The 21252-nt window shown below is 48.3% G+C and overlaps 1 protein-coding gene across 4 annotated transcripts in view; it reads left to right on the top strand.

Moving 5' to 3' along the window:
* Positions 1–10557: 10557 nt before the first annotated feature.
* Positions 10558–21252, top strand: part of ZBTB24 (zinc finger and BTB domain containing 24) — a 47587-nt gene continuing 36892 nt past the window's right edge. For 2 of the 4 annotated variants that reach the window (XM_040350219.1, XM_040350216.1), the window contains exons 1-3: positions 10571–10679; positions 12300–13215; positions 16675–16842. In XM_040350219.1, coding sequence (XP_040206153.1) covers positions 12321–13215; positions 16675–16842 — 1063 coding nt within the window. In that variant the 5' untranslated portion in view covers positions 10571–10679; positions 12300–12320. Of the gene's footprint in view, positions 10680–10740; positions 11131–12299; positions 13216–16674; positions 16843–21252 lie in introns of those variants that run through there. The other 2 variants (XM_040350217.1, XM_040350218.1) reach the window with 2 other exon arrangements.

Here is a 21252-nt window from a genome sequence, read left to right as displayed (position 1 = left end):
TTTGTATCTTTTTAATTCTTCAACTGAGATTGAACAAAGTAGCTTTCCAGGGATTTAGTGTCTGTTCTGCAGGTACAGAGAAACATGGGGCATAGTTACCGCTAAAATTAACCTTTGCTGGCCTTAAGCCCCGGTTCACACTGGGCTGCAGGAATTAAGCCGTGTGATTTCACTTCCGCTTGTCAGTCCCGATTTCGGACGCGCTTTCAGCCCTGGTTCACACTGGGTACGATTTGGAACGATTTGAGATGCGATTTGACATGTCAAATCGCATCTCAAATCGGCGGCAATTGTCGGCAATGGCACTGTCCTAATCAGTGCGACGCCGCATCTGCCATTTCAAAAAGTAGTTCCTGTACTACTTTTTGAGATTTCGGACCGCGATTTACATTAAATTGGGGCTGAAAACGCGGCAAAATCGCAGCCGCGAATTCGCGGTAAAATCGCGCTTTTTACCGCGATTTTGAATTCACAGCAGTGTGAACCTAGGCTGAGCCTAGGTTCACATTGGAGCGATTTGTCTTGCGATTTGAGAAATCAAATCGCATGACAAGTCGCAGCCTATTGGCGGCAATGGCACTGTTCCAATCGGTGCGACACCGATTTTGCGGTGCCCCACCGATTTGCAAAAGTATTTCCTGCACTACTTTTGCCGATTTCAGGTGCGATTTCTATAGACATTTGTGTATGAAGCCACACAAATGTCTATCAAGTAGCACCTGAAATCGCGCTGACCTTGCTACTTTGAAATCGCGCCTACTTCAAGCAAAGTAGCACGATTTCAAAGTAGCATCAGTGTGAACCAGGGCTCAGAGACATCTGTGCAGGCTCGCAGTCACTTTGGGTGTGTGGATTCATGGCACGTTACTTGTTCCCCGGGATGTAGTCTGGCCCTCCTTCTGCTGTTCAGGTCTCGGACTCGGTGGTCAGGTCAGAAGCACAACCCATTTTATTTAGTGTGGGGCTAGTGCTGGGTGTCTGGCATGATTTCTTCAATCAGCAATACATTGCCTCAACACATTGACCATCCACCACATGTTCTTGCATATCTATCAGGTATCCAGCACTTCAGACCTCTGCACTCCTCTTAGTTATTCATTTTTGCAGCTTACCCTCTGTCTTCACCCCACCGCGAACAGTCAGTCAGGGGTTTGTAGGTGTTTCACAGGGCTACTGAACTGATGTCGATTTGAAGTGTTCAATCTTCTCTGCAAGTTTGCAGGGGCTCCTCGGGTCAGCCCTAGCTCCCTTTCTCCCGTCGTATCCTCTCAATACTACAGTTCGTTCTCATGGCTGCATTTCCTGGATATCGGGCTCAATCCATCATGTACGGGTCATTGATTGGGTTCTGGGCAGTTGAAGGGGTCCATTCTTATCAGTTCATGGAACACAGGTTGCCCTCCTATCATAGCTGATGCATGCCGGATCCGTACAGTGAAGCTGTCCGGGTGTGCGCTACTCCACCAGAAAGATTGTTACCCTTCATCAAGTTTCTTATCTCACCTGCTTTTTGCCCTCTTTCAGGCTTACTGACCAGCTAGGCCAAGGCACACCTCAGACCTTGGTAGTTAGGGTATCGCATTTCCAAGTGAAGACTCTGACTACAAGTATTATTGTGCTGGGTTTACATACATGCAGACCTCTCCCTCTGCCTGCACCTCATTTAGTATAACTGCAAGCATGTCTCCCAGGCTGTGCCTTGTAGTCTCTCATTGGCTGTGCTCTCCTCCACGCTGTCACCTTCTGTACTCCAGCTGTCAGTCCATCCTTCTTATCCCCTGTCCTGTCCATTCACAAACGGCAGCTTCTCTCCCCTTACGTTCACCAGCTCTGCCCCTCCCCGCCATTGGACAACATACCCGCAAGTTCAGCAACATGCCCCCATATCCTGCCAATGCACCTCAGGGGGCATCTTCCGTATCTGTCTCTGGCCGATACATCTAGACAGGCGGCGCGCATGATCCCGTACACGCTATCACTGTCACAGTACGATGCGCTCTGAGCCAGTGGGTGCACTGTGATTGGCCGAACATGCCATGTGCAATGTGGGGGCGGGTCGTGAAGCAGACATGGGGGTCTGTGAATGGCCCTGCGGAGCTGGTGCTGGTCATGTGTGGGGGCGGGGCTGGACTGTGGATTCGATAATCTCGCCTGCTTGCTCCCGGAGTCCGGCACTACAGTAGAGGCGCTCCACCCCCAAACTCCAGCTCCCACACTTCCTGGCTCAAAGTGGCTCTCGGTAAGGCAGTCTAATGGGGTCTTTCGTGGGGAAGGGGACACTGATGGGTGGGTTCCCTGATCTAATCAATGGGGGACCGATATTAGGAAAAGGGAGTCTGTGGGGATTGCAGTGGATGGTACCAGTAGTTACCATCCACGCTAAGCGCAACGCATGATTGCTCTCCTCCAGGTCTTTAAAATCCTATAGTGTATAACAGTGTTTCCCAACTCCAGTCCTCAGGGCGCACCAACAGGTCATGTTTTCAGGATTTCCCTCAGATGAAACGGCTGTGGTAATTACTAAGGCTGTGTTCACACTACTACACTACTTTCATCCTACTTTGCTCTGCTACATTGGTCCTACATTTATCCTACTTTGGTCCTACATCCATCCTACTTTCATGAACAGGATACTACTTTGGTCCTTGTGTAGGACCAGTTAAGACGGCTCTCATAGGGAAACATTGATTTTAACACGTCATGCTACATGAGGCTCCCAATGTAGGACTGTTTGTCGGACAAGTGTGAACCCAGCCTACGGCAGTGAAACTGATCAAATCACCTGTGCAAAATAACGGAAAGCCTGAAAACATCACCTGTTGGTGTGCCTTGAGGACTGGAGTTGGGAAACACTGGTGTATACCACAAAAAGATTTGCCATGCGCCGCTAAAGTGTTCGGGTTTGGCTCAAGGAAAAGGTGGCAACCCTAGTCTTCCTATACATCCCACTCTCCACGGTTTGCGAGCCGCACATGCGCTGTAGCATGCAATAAGGTTGGGGTCATTAACACTTTAGTGTCTGCTGTGCTGTGAGCAAGCTCTGTGAGCATGTCGGCTTGGTTCGGTGTGTGTGCGCTGGGTGCTAGGCTGTGGCGGCCACTTCTATACAGAGGTTACCGAACCGAGAGCAGCGTGTACGGTAGACCGAAGAAGAGCGACCCCAATGGCAGCCGAGTGCGTGGACCGCTCAGCGAGACAGCTTCTGGCACTGCAGGTGTGTGTCAGTGCTAGATCCACATGGAGGGTGTAGTGTGATCTCCCCGATCACTGTGTGTGTGTAGTGTGATTGCCCCGATCACTGTGCGTATGTCTCCTACCTACCTTGTATGATAAGACACTGGGGGGAGAGACGTATGTACAATCCCTGCCCAGACCCCCTCCATGTACATAGCACACCCCTCATCAGGTCACATGGGATTTTCTCATGGCTCCTCCAATCTGTCCTCAGGTGTCCTGTGATATAATAATAATTATTCCTAGAATGGTCTCCTCAGTGTACACCTCTGTATTACCGGAACCAGGCATACAGCACTCCACCCACATTAAAGCTTTATTAAATCCCAAAATATATTATATATTGGATGTGGTGCTTGCATTGGTTTTCTTTTTGAGGGGGCGGGCTTTTTTCACTTTTTTTTCTGGCCAATAACACACCTCCTGAATTGGTGTCCCCGCTCTGGATGAAGAAGCACAGCAGCATTATGCGTCTGGAGGTGTTAAATGTAGTAGAAGATTTAGACACACTTGGAAATTGAAGCCAAACTCCAGCTCATACTTTATAAGCAGTTGCAACAGTTTATTCCTTTTAGGATAAAGGTTTACATTAATAAAATCTGATCATTGTAAGCCGCCCCCCCCCCCCCCCCATCACTGGTAAATGGTTTTCCTCAACCCTCTAGCTGCTACATCTGCAGGACAGCTTTTTCTGTTGAAAAACAAGAGACTTACTGGCTAGATCACTTGGTGAAAATAAGGGAGGCAAAAGCCTAAAAAAGAAAACTAATGCAGCCATCGCATCTAAGGCCCTTTTCACACTAGTGGACCAATCGGTTCCGCCTATCTGTTTTTCAGACGGACCCAATCGGGTGTAGGGCCTGATTCACACCTATCCAGGTTGCATATTCCATGGGAATTTCGCGTTTTTCATTACGCATTTTTTGATCCATTGAAGTCTATGGAACCAAAAGCCAGAAACAAATCCCTGGCCCTTACCATAATATGCACAGACGTGAACGTGACCCATAGGAAACCATGTTAAATAGACTGTAGTGTGTCTCTGCAAAAACTGAAAACGCACAAAAAAATGCATAGGTGAGAACTAGGCCGAAACTGACATGTGTCCATTGACACCCACCAACATCTGATCCAATCTTATCTGCTAACAGATGGGTGGGGATCCGCTCCATATCCATCTGGCGGATCGGATGGTAGTTGGGTGTAACTGGACAGGTGATCCGTTTACATCCGACAGCCCATAGAGAAGAGCGGTCTTCATCAAGGAAGTGACATCCGACTCATGATGATGTCAGAGAAGGTGGCAGCTGCCTGCAGCAGGACAATGCTGGATTCACTAGGCTGGTGAGTATATGAATTATGGACAACTCTGCATAATAGGTAGGAGGGAATAAAAAAAAAGTGAGCAAAGTTCCTCTTTATGAAAGCAAGTATATGATTGCATGGGACACGTGACCTCATAATGATGTCATTCATTTCTGTTTATGTATAACTTGTCAGTTCCAGTTACATGCAATAAACAGTTTTTAATGTGTGATTCCTGTATGAGGGACTCGCTGAACCTGAAGTGCCCTGGGCCCCCCCAAGGTCTAAATCTGGCTCTGATGGGCACTACATCTGTTCTAGTTCTAGGATTCTAGAAATGTACATTTCCCCGTTACAGTGGAACCTTGGTTTAAGAGTAACGTGGTTAACAAGCGGTTTAAATAACCAACAACTTTTTTTTTTTTCAATTCTGACTCTGTTTGCGAGTGTTGTCGAGTAGAATGCAAGCTAATAGGGGGTGTGCAGTACCGCACTTGGCCAGAGGTGCAGTGGCGCCGGTGACACTCGGAACGGTTTGGAGCCGTACGGAAATACTCGAAATGACTCGTAAATACTCTTTTTCCCTAGTGTTTCCAAACCTTTCCGAGATCAGCCGAGTATTTCCGAGGCTCTCCAGTGCCCCCCCCACCTCTGGCCACATGCAGTATTGCATGCCATAGAAGTCGATGCGGAACAAATTATCTTTGTTTCCATTGACTTCTATGGGGAAACTCGCTTTGATATGCGAGTGCTTTGCATTACAAGCATTCTCCTGGAACGGATTATGCTCGTAATCCAAGGTCCCACTGTATTGGGCATTTTATAAGTACACACTGGAGCATGCTGCATCATTTCTGTATCCAAATCAGCAGCTTTTTCTTTCCTTCATTGATGAGGGAATGATCCTTTCACTCCACTGGTGGTCTGATCCGGGAGGAAGAGCTGCCACAGGTGTGGTTAGAGGATGGCATGTGATGACACATTTTACTGCCTGCCATTCTGTGGGCAAGGCAAGTCGCTCGCTGCTAAAAAATCAACTACTGGAACGTTAAAGGGTTAGTTGACTCTTACACTCCTTACTGAATTGGCAGTATTTTTGTATGTAGATAAAACAAATTGCAGCTCTGACTAAAGTTAATAAATGCCCTGTCTATGGGTTTGGGTCACATACTTACCTCCTGAAGCCTGGCTGAAATAGCCCCAGGATGTTGCTAAGAGAGGTCTGGTCATTGCAGCCTAGGGTTGCCACCTGTCCGGGATTCACCTGGACAGCCTGGGTTTTGAATCATGTGTCCAGGTTTCAGTCCACCTCAAACCCAGACACTTTATTCAGAAAGGACAGGGCCTGACAGGAGGATGAGGGGGCACTATGTGTGTCACAGTACTACAGTTGAACATTGGTTTACGAGTAATGCGGTTAAGTAGCATTTTGAGGGACTCCGCTGGGAATGCCTGGTGTAAGGGGGGACTCCGCTGGGAATGCCTGGTGTAAGGGGGGACTCCGCTGGGAAGGCCTGGTGTATGGGGGACTCCGCTGGGAAGGCCTGGTGTATGGGGGACTCCAATGGGAAGGCCTGGTGTAACGGAGGACTCCGCTGGGAAGGCCTGGTGTATGGGGCACTCCGCTGGGAAGGCCTGGTGTATGGGGCACTCCGCTGGGAAGGCCTGGTGTAAGGAGGGACTCCGCTGGGAATGCCTGGTGTAATGAGGGACTCCGCTGGGAATGCCTGGTATAAGGAGAGACTCCGCTGGGAATGCCTGGTATAAGGAGAGACTCCGCTGGGAAGGCCTGGTGTAAGGAGGGACTCCGCTGGGAATGCCTGGTGTAAGGAGAGACTCCGCTGGGAATGCCTGGTATAAGGAGAGACTCCGCTGGGAAGGCCTGGTGTAATGAGGGACTCCGCTGGGAAGGCCTGGTGTAAGGAGGGACTCCGCTGGGAAGGCCTGGTGTAATGAGGGACTCCGCTGGGAAGACCTGGTGTAAGGAGAGACTCCGCTGGGAATGCCTGGTATAAGGAGAGACTCCGCTGGGAAGGCCTGGTGTAATGAGGGACTCCGCTGGGAATGCCTGGTGTAAGGAGGGACTCCGCTGGGAAGGCCTGGTGTAATGAGGGACTCCGCTGGGAAGACCTGGTGTAATGAGGGACTCCGCTGGGAAGGCCTGGTGTAATGAGGGACTCCGCTGGGAAGACCTGGTGTAAGGAGGGACTCCGCTGGGAAGACCTGGTGTAATGAGGGACTCCGCTGGGAATGCCTGGTGTAAGGAGAGACTCCGCTGGGAATGCCTGGTATAAGGAGAGACTCCGCTGGGAAGGCCTGGTGTAATGAGGGACTCCGCTGGGAATGCCTGGTGTAAGGAGGGACTCCGCTGGGAATGCCTGGTGTAAGGAGGGACTCCGCTGGGAAGGCCTGGTGTAATGAGGGACTCCGCTGGGAAGACCTGGTGTAATGAGGGACTCCGCTGGGAAGGCCTGGTGTAATGAGGGACTCCGCTGGGAAGACCTGGTGTAAGGAGGGACTCCGCTGGGAATGCCTGGTGTAAGGAGGGACTCTGCTGGGAATGCCTGGTGTAAGGAGAGACTCCGCTGGGAATGCCTGGTGTAAGGAGGGACTCCGCTGGGAAGGCCTGGTGTAAGGGGGGACTCTGCTGGGAAGGCCTGGTGTAATGAGGGACTCCGCTGGGAAGACCTGGTGTAAGGAGAGACTCCGCTGGGAAGGCCTGGTGTAATGAGGGACTCCGCTGGGAAGGCCTGGTGTAATGAGGGACTCCGCTGGGAAGACCTGGTGTAAGGAGGGACTCCGCTGGGAAGACCTGGTGTAAGGAGGGACTCCGCTGGGAATGCCTGGTGTAAGGAGAGACTCCGCTGGGAATGCCTGGTATAAGGAGAGACTCCGCTGGGAAGGCCTGGTGTAATGAGGGACTCCGCTGGGAATGTCTGGTGTAAGGAGGGACTCCGCTGGGAATGCCTGGTGTAAGGAGGGACTCCGCTGGGAAGGCCTGGTGTAATGAGGGACTCCGCTGGGAAGACCTGTTGTAATGAGGGACTCCGCTGGGAAGGCCTGGTGTAATGAGGGACTCCGCTGGGAAGACCTGGTGTAAGGAGGGACTCCGCTGGGAATGCCTGGTGTAAGGAGGGACTCCGCTGGGAATGCCTGGTGTAAGGAGAGACTCCGCTGGGAATGCCTGGTGTAAGGAGGGACTCCGCTGGGAAGGCCTGGTGTAAGGGGGGACTCTGCTGGGAAGGCCTGGTGTAAGGGGGGACTCTGCTGGGAAGGCCTGGTGTAAGGAGGGACTCCGCTGGGAATGCCTGGTATAAGGAGGGACTCCGCTGGGAATGCCTGGTGTAAGGAGAGACTCCGCTGGGAATGCCTGGTATAAGGAGAACCTCCGCTGGGAAGGCCTGGTGTAAGGAGGGACTCCGCTGGGAAGGCCTGGTATAAGGAGAGACTCCGCTGGGAAGGCCTGGTGTAATGAGGGACTCCGCTGGGAAGGCCTGGTGTAATGAGGGACTCCGCTGGGAATGCCTGGTGTAATGAGGGACTCCGCTGGGAATGCCTGGTGTAATGAGGGACTCCGCTGGGAAGACCTGGTGTAATGAGGGACTCCGCTGGGAATGCCTGGTGTAATGAGGGACTCCGCTGGGAAGACCTGGTGTAAGGAGAGACTCCGCTGGGAATGCCTGGTATAAGGAGAGACTCCGCTGGGAAGGCCTGGTATAAGGAGAGACTCCGCTGGGAAGGCCTGGTGTAATGAGGGACTCCGCTGGGAATGCCTGGTGTAAGGAGGGACTCCGCTGGGAAGGCCTGGTGTAATGAGGGACTCCGCTGGGAAGACCTGGTGTAATGAGGGACTCCGCTGGGAATGCCTGGTGTAAGGAGGGACTCCGCTGGGAAGGCCTGGTGTAATGAGGGACTCCGCTGGGAAGACCTGGTGTAAGGAGGGACTCTGCTGGGAATGCCTGGTGTAAGGAGAGACTCCGCTGGGAATGCCTGGTGTAAGGAGGGACTCCGCTGGGAAGGCCTGGTGTAAGGGAGGACTCTGCTGGGAAGGCCTGGTGTAAGGGGGGACTCTGCTGGGAAGGCCTGGTGTAAGGGGGGACTCTGCTGGGAAGGCCTGGTGTATGGGGGACTCCGCTGGGAAGGCCTGGTGTATAGGGGACTCTGCTGGGAAGGCCTGGTGTAAGGGAGGACTCCGCTGGGAAGGCCTGGTGTAAGGGGGGACTCCGCTGGGAAGGCCTGGTGTATGGGGCACTCCGCTGGGAAGGCCTGGTGTAAGGAGGGACTCCGCTGGGAATGCCTGGTATAAGGAGGGACTCCGCTGGGAATGCCTGGTGTAAGGAGAGACTCCGCTGGGAATGCCTGGTGTAAGGAGAGACTCCGCTGGGAAGGCCTGGTGTAAGGAGGGACTCCGCTGGGAAGGCCTGGTGTAAGGAGGGACTCTGCTGGGAATGCCTGGTGTAAGGAGAGACTCCGCTGGGAATGCCTGGTATAAGGAGAGACTCCGCTGGGAAGGCCTGGTGTAATGAGGGACTCCGCTGGGAATGCCTGGTGTAATGAGGGACTCCGCTGGGAATGCCTGGTGTAATGAGGGACTCCGCTGGGAATGCCTGGTGTAATGAGGGACTCCGCTGGGAATGCATGGTGTAATGAGGGACTTCACTAGGAATGCCTCGTGTAAGGGGGACTCTGTTGGGAATGCCTGGTGTAAAGTGTAATTTTGGGCAAAAAGTGCAGTTTTGGGTAATTTTGGGGAGCTTCCCTATAAAATTGCGCAATAAAATGTATACCATCAAAAACTGCCCCATTAATTTGCCCTCATCAAAAACTGCCCCATTAATTTGCCCTCATCAAAAACTGCCCCATCCTATTGCCCCATGAAAACGGCATGGACTACAAGTCCCAGCATGTCCCCATAGACCTCTATGAAGGATTATCTCTATGAACTACAAGTCCCAGTATGCCCCCATAGACCTCTATAGAGGATTCTCTGTATGAACTACAAGTCCCAGCATGTCCCCCATAGACCTCTATGGAGGATTCTCTGTGTATGAACTATATGTCCCAGTATGCCCCCCATCGACCTCTATGGAGGATTCTGTGTATGAACTACAAGTCCCAGCATGTCCCCATAGACCTCTATGGAGGATTCTCTGTGTATGAACTACAAGTCCCAGCATGTCCTTATAGACCTCTATGGAGGATTCTCTGTATGAACTACAAGTCCTAGCATGTCCTCATAGACCTCTATGGAGGATTCTCTGTATGAACTACAAGTCCCAGCATGTCCTCATAGACCTCTATGGAGGATTCTCTGTATGAACTACAAGTCCCAGCATGCCCCATAAACCTCTATGAAGGATTCTCTGTGTATGAACTACAAGTCCCAGCATGTCCCCATAGACCTCTATGGAGGACTCTCTGTGTATGAACTACAAGTCCCAGCATGCCCCCATAGACCTCTATGGAGGACTCTCTGTGTATGAACTACAAGTCCCAGCATGCCCCCATAGACCTCTATGGAGGATTATCTGTGTTTGAACTACAAGTCCCAGCATTTCCCATAGACCTCTATGGAGGATTATCTGTGTTTGAACTACAAGTCCCAGCATGCCCCCATAGACCTCTATGGAGGATTATCTGTGTTTGAACTACAAGTCCCAGCATTTCCCATAGACCTCTATGGAGGATTCTCTGTGTATGAACTACAAGTCCCAGCATTTCCCATAGACCTCTATGGAGGATTCTCTGTGTATGAACTACAAGTCCCAGGCAGCATGCCCCCATAGACCTCTATGGAGGTCTCTCTGTATGAACTACAAGTCCCAGCATGCGTAAGTGCCTGGTATGGAAGTGGTTAATGAAAAAAAAATGCCTTCGGTCCTACTTTAAGATAATTAGAGAGGAGTGCAAGTAGAAATGTGTCTGCATGGTGGAGAGGGATGGGACGTGTGTTATCAAACAGACTACAGAACGGCGCCCTCATCTCACACCTCAGTGTCCGACCTCCACCACATGAACAAAACCGAAACTTCCCGCCCATCGCCTGGATGGGATCACATGACGACCCGGAGTCATAGCTAGGCGCGATCACATGACCATGATGTCATCAGCTGTCCTCTCAGAAGGTAACGTGTGTGCGGGTGAGTGTGTGGGAATAGCGGACATGGTACAGGAGTGGTGTATGGTGCTCCGGGCACCCCGGACAGTCATGTGACATGTCAGCCTGGCATTCTGCCCTGTGTACACTGCTAGCAAATGTTTTCGGATTTGTCTATTACTAGCAGAGGGTCTTCTCATCTAAATGACAGCTCCCCTTCAGTCAGTGTGCATACATGTGTGAAATGATGGAGGGTCTGTGCAGAATGCCCCCTCCAGCTCCAGGATAAATATACCCCTCTCTGTCTGATTGCTGTCTTACGGGGAAAAAAAAACTTTACAAAATGGAACCAAGCCCTCCTATTGTTTACAGTTACAGAAGATGCCATCTTAGTCTCTGTTTGATCTGCAGTTGTCGTGGTGCTGTACTTACATGAGGAGGTCCCCTTTCTGACACCAAACAGCCCCGATCTGTCTTTGATCTGTCCTCAGAAGGTATGCTGTGGAATCTGACAGAAAACTTTGTAAGGATGAGCTCTAGCGTGTGCGCACACCTCACCTGCGGAGCCCGCCAGGAAGTCTGCGCTGCGCCAATCACAGGCAGTGAGACGCTGTCCCGTTGCGCAGCTGCAGAGATCGGGAAATGTCTCACTGCCTGTGATTAGCGCAGTGCCGACTTCCATGCATGCTCTGCACGTGGGGTGTGCGAACACGCCGGAGCTCATCCTTAGCGGATTCTTTAAAATGGTTGTAAACGTTTGATTTAAAAAAAAAAAAAAAAAAACAACATGCCTGTAGTTTCTTGCTCTGTGTAATGGTTTTGTACAAAGCAGCCCCAATCCTCTTCTTCTTGGGGTTCCATGCCAGCTCTCCAGTCCCCTCCTCTTCATTGGGTCCTTTTGCTCCCGAGTCCTGCTGCTGCATCCATTGACACAGACAGCAGGACTCTGACCCTCTCTTGTGTCACAGCTTTTGATTGACAGCAGCGGTAGTCAAGGGCGCCTGCTGCTATCAATTTGTCCAATGAGGAGCCGCTGCGCTTGTGCACATCGCTGGATCGGATCAAGCTAGGGTAAGAAAATGGGGGGGGGGGAGCTGCAGGACAGAAGGGAGGCAGAGTGTCTTGTCAGTGGGAGGCAGAATGTGGCTCCCCTGGCATCAGTAGGAGGTATAGTGTCCCGTCAGTGGGGGGCAGGGTGTGGCGCCAGTGGGGGGGGGCAGGGTGTGGCGTCAGTGGGGGGCAGGGTGTGGCGTCACTGGCATCAGTGGAGGGCAGAGTGTGGTGCCACTGGCGTCAGTGGGGGGGCAGAGTGTGGCGTCAGTGGGGGGCAGAGTGTGGCGCAACTGGCGTCAGTGGGGGGGGCAGAGTGTGGTGCCACGGGCGTCAGTGGGGGGGCATAGTGTCCTGTGGGGGGGGGGGGGGGCAGAATGTGGTGCCACTGGCATCAGCGGGAGGCATAGTGTCCTGTCAGGGGGAGGCAGCATGTGGCGCTACTGGCATTGATGGGAGAAAGGGTGTGGCATCAGTGGGAGGGACGGATAAAGGCAAGCAAAGGCCTGCATCCAGGCTGCAGTTTGGAAACCACCGGCTCATAGGAATGCACATGGCAGCAATAATGCTGTACTTATGGAATAACTTGAAATGTTTTGCTTTTATTTCACAGTTAAAGGCTCCACTGCACATTATGGAAGAGGCATCCACCTCTCAGCCAGAGTCAGCACCAGATGTGCAGATTAACATTCAGTGCAGATCTCACATGGATAGCGTGTTCTGCTGCTTAGAAGAGCAGAGGAAAAAGAACTTCCTATGTGACATAACAGTGATAGTGGAAGGTGTGCAGTTTCGAGCACACAAAGCTTTACTGGCAGCTAGCAGCGAATATTTCTCCATCATGTTTGCTGATGAAGGAGATGTTGGACAGTCTGTTTATGTCATGGAAGGAGTGGTTGCTGAGATCTTTGAAATGCTGCTTCAGTTTATCTACACTGGAAATGTGAATGCAAGTGAAAAGTGTTTACAACAAGTAGTGGCCTCTGCTCATGTATTAAAAGTCGACAGTCTGGTAAAAGCCTACACCGATTACCAGGAAGGCAAAAACCAAGACGGCCTACATCCGGATGAGTCTGATGCCACCATAACAGATAGCGATGTACCAAAGCGGAAACGAGGAAGACCAAAGAAACCGCCCGCAGAAGAGAAAACAAATGAGGATGATAATCTCATAGTACAACCTGAGGCAGAAGGAGAAATCGCAGACCACAGCAATGAAAAGAGTGTTCTGGTTGACTCTGTGTTAAATGAAGAAGAAGTTATTACTGATTATGCAGCAGAGGTAACGTGTGACCTGAACTCCAGGTCTGTGGAAGGACAACGGTTTTTCAAGAGACATAGCAAGCGTAAAGCCCAGAAGCCTGTTAAGCTGCAAGACTACAGACTTGCAGAGGAAAATGACGAGCACGAAGCAGGAAAGCAGAATATAAAGAAAAATAAACCATCAAGCTCTGAATATCAATGCAAAGAGTGTGGAAAATCCTTTAAATACAGGCACTTCTTGGCAATTCATCGCAGAACTCACACAGGTACAAAGTAAACATTTTAAATGTAAAGGTAAACTGTAATGCCGTGTACACACGATCGGCTTTCCGATGGAATAAAATCCAATGGAATTTTCCGTTGGAATTCCGATGAAGCTGACTTTCATCAGTCTTGCATACACACTATCGGACTAAATTCCGACTGTCCAAAACGCAGTGACGTAAAACACTACGACGAGCAAAGAAAAATGAATGATGCATGGATTTCTCCCTAATGGAATTCCACACAGATGATCGGAATTTCCTATCGTTTTTTTTTACGGAAAAATTTAAAACATGTTCTATTTTTTACACCGATGGAAAAAAGTCTGATGGGGCCGACATACGTTCTTTTTTTCCGATGAAAAAGGTCCATCCAAAAGTGAAAAAAAAACGATCGTGTGTACACAATAGTTTGTGGTCCATTTAGTTAACTTTCAAAGTGTTAACTAATATATCAATTGTTCCTTTTAAATAAGCTCTTTATTCTGCACATAAAAATGTAGTACAGGGGCTTGAGTCTAAATAAACCTCTGTGCTACCAAAGTGTAGAAAATGAAATAAAACAAAAATAAGTGTTCATGGTGAAATTAGTGACTGTGTTGGTGGTTGAAACCAAGCTGCATCCACCTATTGTGTTCTTAGGCCTCATACACAAGATAGGTTAACCAGAGGACAACGGTCTCAAGGACCGTTTTCATCGGTCAAAACTGATCGTGTGTGGGCCCCATAGATTATTTAACCTTAGGTTAAAAAAAAGCCAACTTGCTTTAAAATTAACCTATGGATTCCTAACCCAGGGTTTGACAAATTTGCTTGGAATCTAGGAGCCAGCTAAAAAAGTTAGGAGCCAGAAAACGCACCCCGTCCCGACGAGCTTGCGCGCAGAAGCGAACACATACGTGAGCAGCGCCCGCATATGTAAACGGTGTTCAAACCACACATGTGAGGTATCGCCAGCGATTGGTAGAGCGAGAGCAATAATTCTAGCCCAGTCCTCCTCTGTAACTAAAAACATGCAACCTGTAGATTTTTTTAAACGTCGCCTATGAAGATTTTAAAGGGTAAAAGTTTGTCGGCATTCCACGAGCGGACGCAATTTTGAAGCGTGACATGTTGGATATGAATTTGCTCGGCGTAACATTATCTTTCATAATATTAAAAAAAAATGGGGATAACTTTACTGTTGTCTTATTTTTTAATTAAAAAAAGTGTAATTTTTTTCCCAAAAAAGTGCGCCTGTAAGACCGCTGCGCAAATACGGTGTGACAGAAAGTATTGCAACGTTCGCCATTTTATTCTCTAGGGTGTTAGTATAAAAAATATATATAATGTTTGGGGGTTCTAATTAGAGGGAAGAAGATGGCAGTGAAAAATGACATTAGAATTGCTGCTTAACTTGTAATACCAATGGCTCACCACCAGATGGCGCCAGCTCACAAACAAAAGTCGCCAGGACACCATTTCTAGTCGCCATGGCGACCTGGCGCCCGGGATTTGTCGAGCCCTGTCCTAACCGATAGGTCAAAACCGATCGTGTGTGGGCCCCATAGATTATTTAACCTTAGGTTAAAAAATAGCCAACTTGCTTTAAAATTAACCTATGGATTCCTAACCGATAGGTCAAAACCGATCGTTAGTAGGCACGACCATCGGTTAAAAATCCACGCATGCTCAGAATCAAGTCGACGCATGCTTGGAAGCATTGAACTTCATTTTTTCAGCACGTCGTTGTGTTTTACGCCACCGCGTTCTGACACGATCGGTTATTTAACCTATGGTGTGTAGGCGTGACGGACCATCAGTCCGCTTCATTGGTTAACCTATGACAATGGTCCTTCAGACCATTGTCCTCTGATTAACCTATCGTGTGTACGAGGCCTTACAAAGTATGACCAGTGTAAAATTTAAAAGTTGGTGTTGCACAGGCTCTATCTTGAGTATCTCCAATAAAATCTGTATACAAATACTGGAATATAAACAACATACAGTATATTATGTGCAATATAAGCATAAACATATAGGGCCAGATTCTGGTACATTTACGGCGGCGTAACGTATCGCATTTTTTTGAACGTCGACGTAAGTTACGTCCTTTCCTATTCTAGGACCACTTGCGCAAAAAAAAAAATTCAAAATTCGACGCGGAGAACGACGACCATACTTTAACATGGCAAGTCGATCTATACGCCACCAAACAGCAGCTTTAACTATACGCCGGGAAAAGCCGACTAGCGGCGACGTAAGAGAATGCGACGGCCGCGCGTACCTTCGTGAATTGCCAGAAAAAGCTAATTAGCATACCCGACGCAGAAAACGACGCAAACTCCACCCAGCGGGCGCCAAACTATTACACCTACGATCCGAAGGCGTACGAAGCCGTACGCCTGTCGGATCGAAGCCAAAAGCCGTCGTATCTTGGTTTGAGGATTCAAACTAAAGATACGACGCGGCAAATTTGAAAGTACGCCGGAGTATCAGTAGATACTCCGGCTTACTTCTTCTGTGAATCTGGCCCATAAAGTGCATTATATGGTGCAAGCCATTGCAAAGATGTATCGTTAAATGATGATATATAACTTCTTTCTCCAGCGGTGATATGCCAAATATAATCACTATTTTTCAAATAAGGTGCTGCTTCTGTGCATAAAAATATAAGTATTGGTGTGCTTTAACCTCCTAAGCTCCCAAAACTCTCACCTTAAATGGCAATCAAATAAGCCTAATGCCACGTACATACGATCAGAATTTCCAACAACAAATGTTCGATGGGAGCTTGTTGTCGGAAATTCCGACCGTGTGTAGGATCCATCAGACATTTGCTGTCGGAATTTGTGATAAAATGATTTGTAAGGAGTAATTGAATATTAGAATCTCTGCCATTTTTTTTTATTCTGTGTGTAGCTTCCTGCTCCTGTTAGAACTAATCTTCTCTTTGTATGGGCCAAGGGTCCACCAAGAAAAAAAAAATGTCTGAAAATGTACTTCTCCCACACTATCCGATACCAAAAAAATGTCTGGAGTTAGGCAGTGATTTTGAAAAAAAATAAGATGGATATAGCACCAAAACATTAACATTTGTATGGTTTCCATATGTTTGTATTTTTTGTTGTAGATCAGTTTCTATTGAGGGGCCTTTTTCATATTTATGTACCCACTAGGACTGGTTACCTGGTGCCCTAGGTCCCAAAGTGGATGCCACAATCAGTTTAGAGATCCTACATTATTCCTATCCAATCCCACGCTTTATTATATTGTAATCGATTCTCTGTTTTGTGCAAAGACTGCCCATACACCTTTTACAATCTGATTTTAAAACCTCCTTTAGATCTGCCATCAACTATGTAGTACAAGGGCCTGCCTGATTTGATAGAATAGATTGTTTATATGTGTCTTTGTGCAAAGATTGTGCAGTCACATTGTATAATGTATGTCCAGCTTAATTCCCAATGTTTCTCATTTCAGGTGAGCGCCCTTTTAGGTGTGCGGAGTGCGGAAAAGGATTTTCCCAGAAACATTCTCTACAGGCCCATGAACGTGCACACACTGGGGAGAGACCCTATAACTGTACTGTGTGCAATAAATCTCTAGCAACTAGGAACTCACTGATGGAGCACATGAATTTACATGAAGGTAAATTAGTATTTTGTAAATCTAGTAACGTAACCTTTTTTGGAATATGTTCTTGCAACCTCCTGCCCACACTGTAGCCAAATGATGGCTACAGCGTGGGATCACAATCCCGGGAGGGCATCTATGGACACCCTCCTGTAATTGTGCTTCCCTTGTGCCCTCTTAGGACATAGCTAATTACAGATTGGGGGGTAAAGAGCCAATCACAGTAGCTCTTTACCATTTGACCAGCTGTGTCCAATCACAGCTGATCAGTGTAAACAGTATTTGCTAGTTATTGGCAGTCCTCTACTCACGTTGACCGCACGTGAGGACAGAAGAGCTGACAAACGGCAAATCCACACCGGGACATCTACACTGATAATTGGTGCAGCCTCATCAGCGTACATCAGTGAAGGAGAACACTTACTTATTTAGAAACTGAGAATTTTTTATTTAATTTTTGCTTTTGGCCTTTCTTCTATTGTTTAGCAAATAAAAAAACCCAGTGGTGATTAACCTCTTCAATACTGGGCACCTTTACCCCCTTTTTGCCCAGGCTAACTTTTAGCTTTCATCGCTGTCACACTTTAACAATTATACATGAATAAAGTGCACTCATTAGTGCAAAAAAATAAAATTAGGGTCAATAGACTTGTGAAAAAGGTAAAGAAATAAATCAATCCTAATGTGTGTAGTGAACTGTTAGGTCACATACAATCCATCATAAAGTTATATAGTCCATAAATAAATTCATAGTATTGAAGTCCATAAATAGATTCAGGCTATAGATCTCCAAAGTGAAAAAATAATAATAATCCACAGCATCCAGAAAACGTGGTGATAGAAAAGAACCTCCACCTCAATGACACACTGCAGCTTACCAGCTGTGCATGATCTCTTATTACAGGAGATCAAAAACGCATGTACTATTACTCTCCTCACAGATCTCCACCAGAAAGAACGTTACTGGAATAGTTGCCTCGTCCAATATGCCATTGCAAGATGTACCATAAAAGAGGGAGGAAACTCACATAGCCTAAAATCCTTGGTATATTTATTAAATCTCATAAAATGCTCACTTACATCAGGCAAAATGATGAAGACATAAAAACAATCGAGCCAGCCGGCTCCTCGATCTACCTGCCCGTATCTTCCGGGTCTGGCTTGTGACACGGTGATGTCAGAACGTCGCTTACCCAACGTTTTGTCTTAATGGGGGCGTGGTCATCTTGCAATGGCATATTAGACGAGGCTACTATTCCAGTAACGTTCTTTCTGGTGGAGATCTGTGTGGAGAGTAATAGTACATGCGTTTTTGATCTCCTGTAATAAGAGATCATGCACAGCTGGTTAGCGGCAGTGTGTCATTGAGGTGGAGGTTTCTTTTCTATTGCCACGTTTTCTGGATGCTGTGGATTATTATTATTTTTTCACTTTGGAGATCTATAGCCTGAATCTATTTATGGACTTCAATACTATGAATTTATTTGCACTTATGAGTGCACTTTATTCATGTATAATATTTTTTCACTAGCGCAGCTTTTTTTTCTTTTTGTTTATTATCTTGTCTAGTGTTGTATAACATATTTAGTTGCTGCTTGATGCCATTTGAATGAGCGCAGTATTTTTTCCATTACACTTTGACAATTGCGTGATCATGCAACGCTGTACCCAAATGTAATTTTTGTTATTGAGCTTTCATTTGGTCGTATTTAATCACCATTGTGTGTTTTTGGCAAAAAAAATAAAAAACTCAAAAAAGACTGATGGGCAGTGACAGGCTGCACGGAGAAGGCATTGATGAGGTAGCACTGATGTGGAGGCACTAATATGCTGCACTGATGGGTATTGATATGTGCACAGATTGGCCTCACTGGGCACAGATTGGGCACGGACTGGCATCACTGTTGAGACTGCACTGATAATCGGACAGGAGGTAGTTAAATACCACCAAATGAATGCTCCATCTGTTTTAAAAAAAGATAATTTTGTTTAGGTAAAGTGTTGTATGGCCGTGCGACTTTCAGTTAAAGTGCGACAGCTCTGAAAATTAGCCAGGTCAGGAAGGGGGTGAAAGTGGCACTGTTTCTCGCAATCTCGAGGCACCCCCATTCTAAAATTTTAAAACTAAGAATAATAGTTTTACATAACGCAGCAACATCCACACATGTAGGACAACCAACATTAGAGATCATGTATTCTTCCAAAGCAAATACACCTTTTTACACTGGCGCTGACTAATTCCAGTGTTTCTCTCCCTCACTCAGCTAATGTGACCCCAGTGCTAATTGGGAGGGACAGGAGAGGAGCAAACAAGGATGCTGTGCAGGTGCCCACCTTATAAATCTATAATATAATTGGTTGTTGGGGTGCCAGTGGAGAGAAGGTTGTAATGTTTCACAATGAAAACCTGTGGCTTTGTGTAACTAAAAGGCAGGCTTCATTCACCCGCTTGCTAGTATAACATTTTTACTATTTTTATTTTTTTTTTGCCAAGGAGCCCCTAAAGAAACCTGGGGGCACCATGTATGAAAAAGGCTGGTCTAGAGGCAAATATAAACATTTCATGGGCTTTATATAACCATTTATTGCCGTTTTTCTTACACAGTTTCTAGGTCTGTCACTCATAACCTGGTTTTGCTACGGTTAGGCTGGCCATACGTTATACAATTTTCTTTAGATTTACCAAAACTATATAATATGTGGTCAGATCTAAACACTTTCAATTTGTATGCAATCAGGTAGGCCCTTGCACTTCATAGTTGAAAGTAAATCTATTGTCATAAAATGTCATATGTATGGCCAGCTTTTGTCTTTGTAACTATGTCATAGATGACAGAGGTGGGAAGCTGGGGAAAGAGATGACAGTTTATGCAGAGATGCGAGTTGCACTGGGAAACCAGTAGTAGAATTTGAGTGCTCAGTCATCAGGTTACACGTCATGCAGTGTGTTCGTTCAGTATTTCTCTTCCGTTCATGGACGGACACAGCAGCATCTTGACCTTAGGGTATTATCCTCCTTCTAGGAGATTGACTAGGCAGAAAAACAGCATGTTAAGTGTTAAACACATCACACAGTACAGTACCTCCCAGGGGGCGGTTCCCTCAGGTACATCCCCCTCTCTCTGCATCTACAGCCTCGTTTTTTTTTCTTCTGCCTAGCACAGGAAAATGACATGGCTCCTATGGGCCCATGTTGCCTGGGGATTTTTTTGCAATTTTCTTGCTTTTCTTTTTTGTTTTTCTGCATTTTTGGATCCTGAGATCTACAATCAACTGCCGACTGAGTGACAGGCTGGATGCCTTGATCCTTGTAGTTCCCCCAGTTCGGCCAGCGAGCGCGTGCCGGCCTTTTAGCTATGCGCTGGGCCATCCACGATATGATATGCCCCGTTGCTCCAGGGGTGGCAGGTGAGCTATGCGCTCCAGGGCACACATATGACCAGGCTCTATGTCCGTGTCACAGTGTGCCGGGCCGACAGCCATACTGTAACCGCGTGGACGTTGGTTCTGTCTGGGATGCCTCCAGCCGGTCGTCGCAGGATGGGTAAGTAGCAGTCCCCTTGCTTTGGCAGGGTGGTGCGGCTGGGCAATCCTGGGGAGGTCGATTGAAGGTCTGCCCTGCTTTCCTCTATCCCTTCCTCCCCCTCCTTCCCTAAGTTCTGGGTCGGCTGTGAGGTGGGGGGTCCGCCTGGGGGGGCTCCATCCTGGGGCTGGGGGGTGCTGTCGTTTGCTGTGTGTGCGGGGGGGGGGGACCTGCCTTGGGGGGTCCCAGGTGTTTGCTGTGTTTTTTGGTGTATCACTTGTGGCCGCCATTTTGGTGTCGCCGGGCGCTTTTATTGGAGTTCGGCGGCCATTTTCTTGTAGCCCGCATGGTCTGCGGTGTGTCGGCGGCCATTTTGGATAGGTATTTTGCCTCTAGTGGCTAAAATAATGGTGCGAACGGCTCCAGCACACTTCCTGAGGGACGGAACGGCACTGGGCAGCACTCTAGGAGGCAGACACCGGCGGTACAGGCCTGGTCGGGTGGTGAGTCCTCTGGGGGGTCCCCTGTTCTCTGCTGCGGCCGGGAGGGTGGCCTGTGCATCTTGCCTTGCATTCCAAGGGTGGCAAAAGGGTGGGTCAGCATGATGTCCGAACCAGATGCTTCTCCCCCAGACATGCCAGAGTTAACCCTTGGTGCCCCTGTACCTGCGGTCTCTGTGGATGCTATGACGGCAGTCCTAGAGGCGTTTGTTGCCAGGGTAGAAGCGGCGCATGGCCAAAGGGGGGGTAAAAAGCGCCCCCTCCCCCCGCCTTCTTCTGGGGATGCCTCTGACACGGAATCGGGCCCGGCCTCTGCTCCCGTCCCTGGTTCCGAGGTGTCAGAGGATGCAGGCCCAGTCCACACAGACAGTGAGGATGACTCTGCATCAGGGTCGGCGCTGG

Source organism: Rana temporaria, chromosome 4 (assembly GCF_905171775.1).
Source record: "Rana temporaria chromosome 4, aRanTem1.1, whole genome shotgun sequence".
NCBI classification, from domain to species: Eukaryota; Metazoa; Chordata; class Amphibia; order Anura; family Ranidae; genus Rana; species Rana temporaria.
This window is presented reverse-complemented; position numbering and strand designations above follow the sequence as displayed.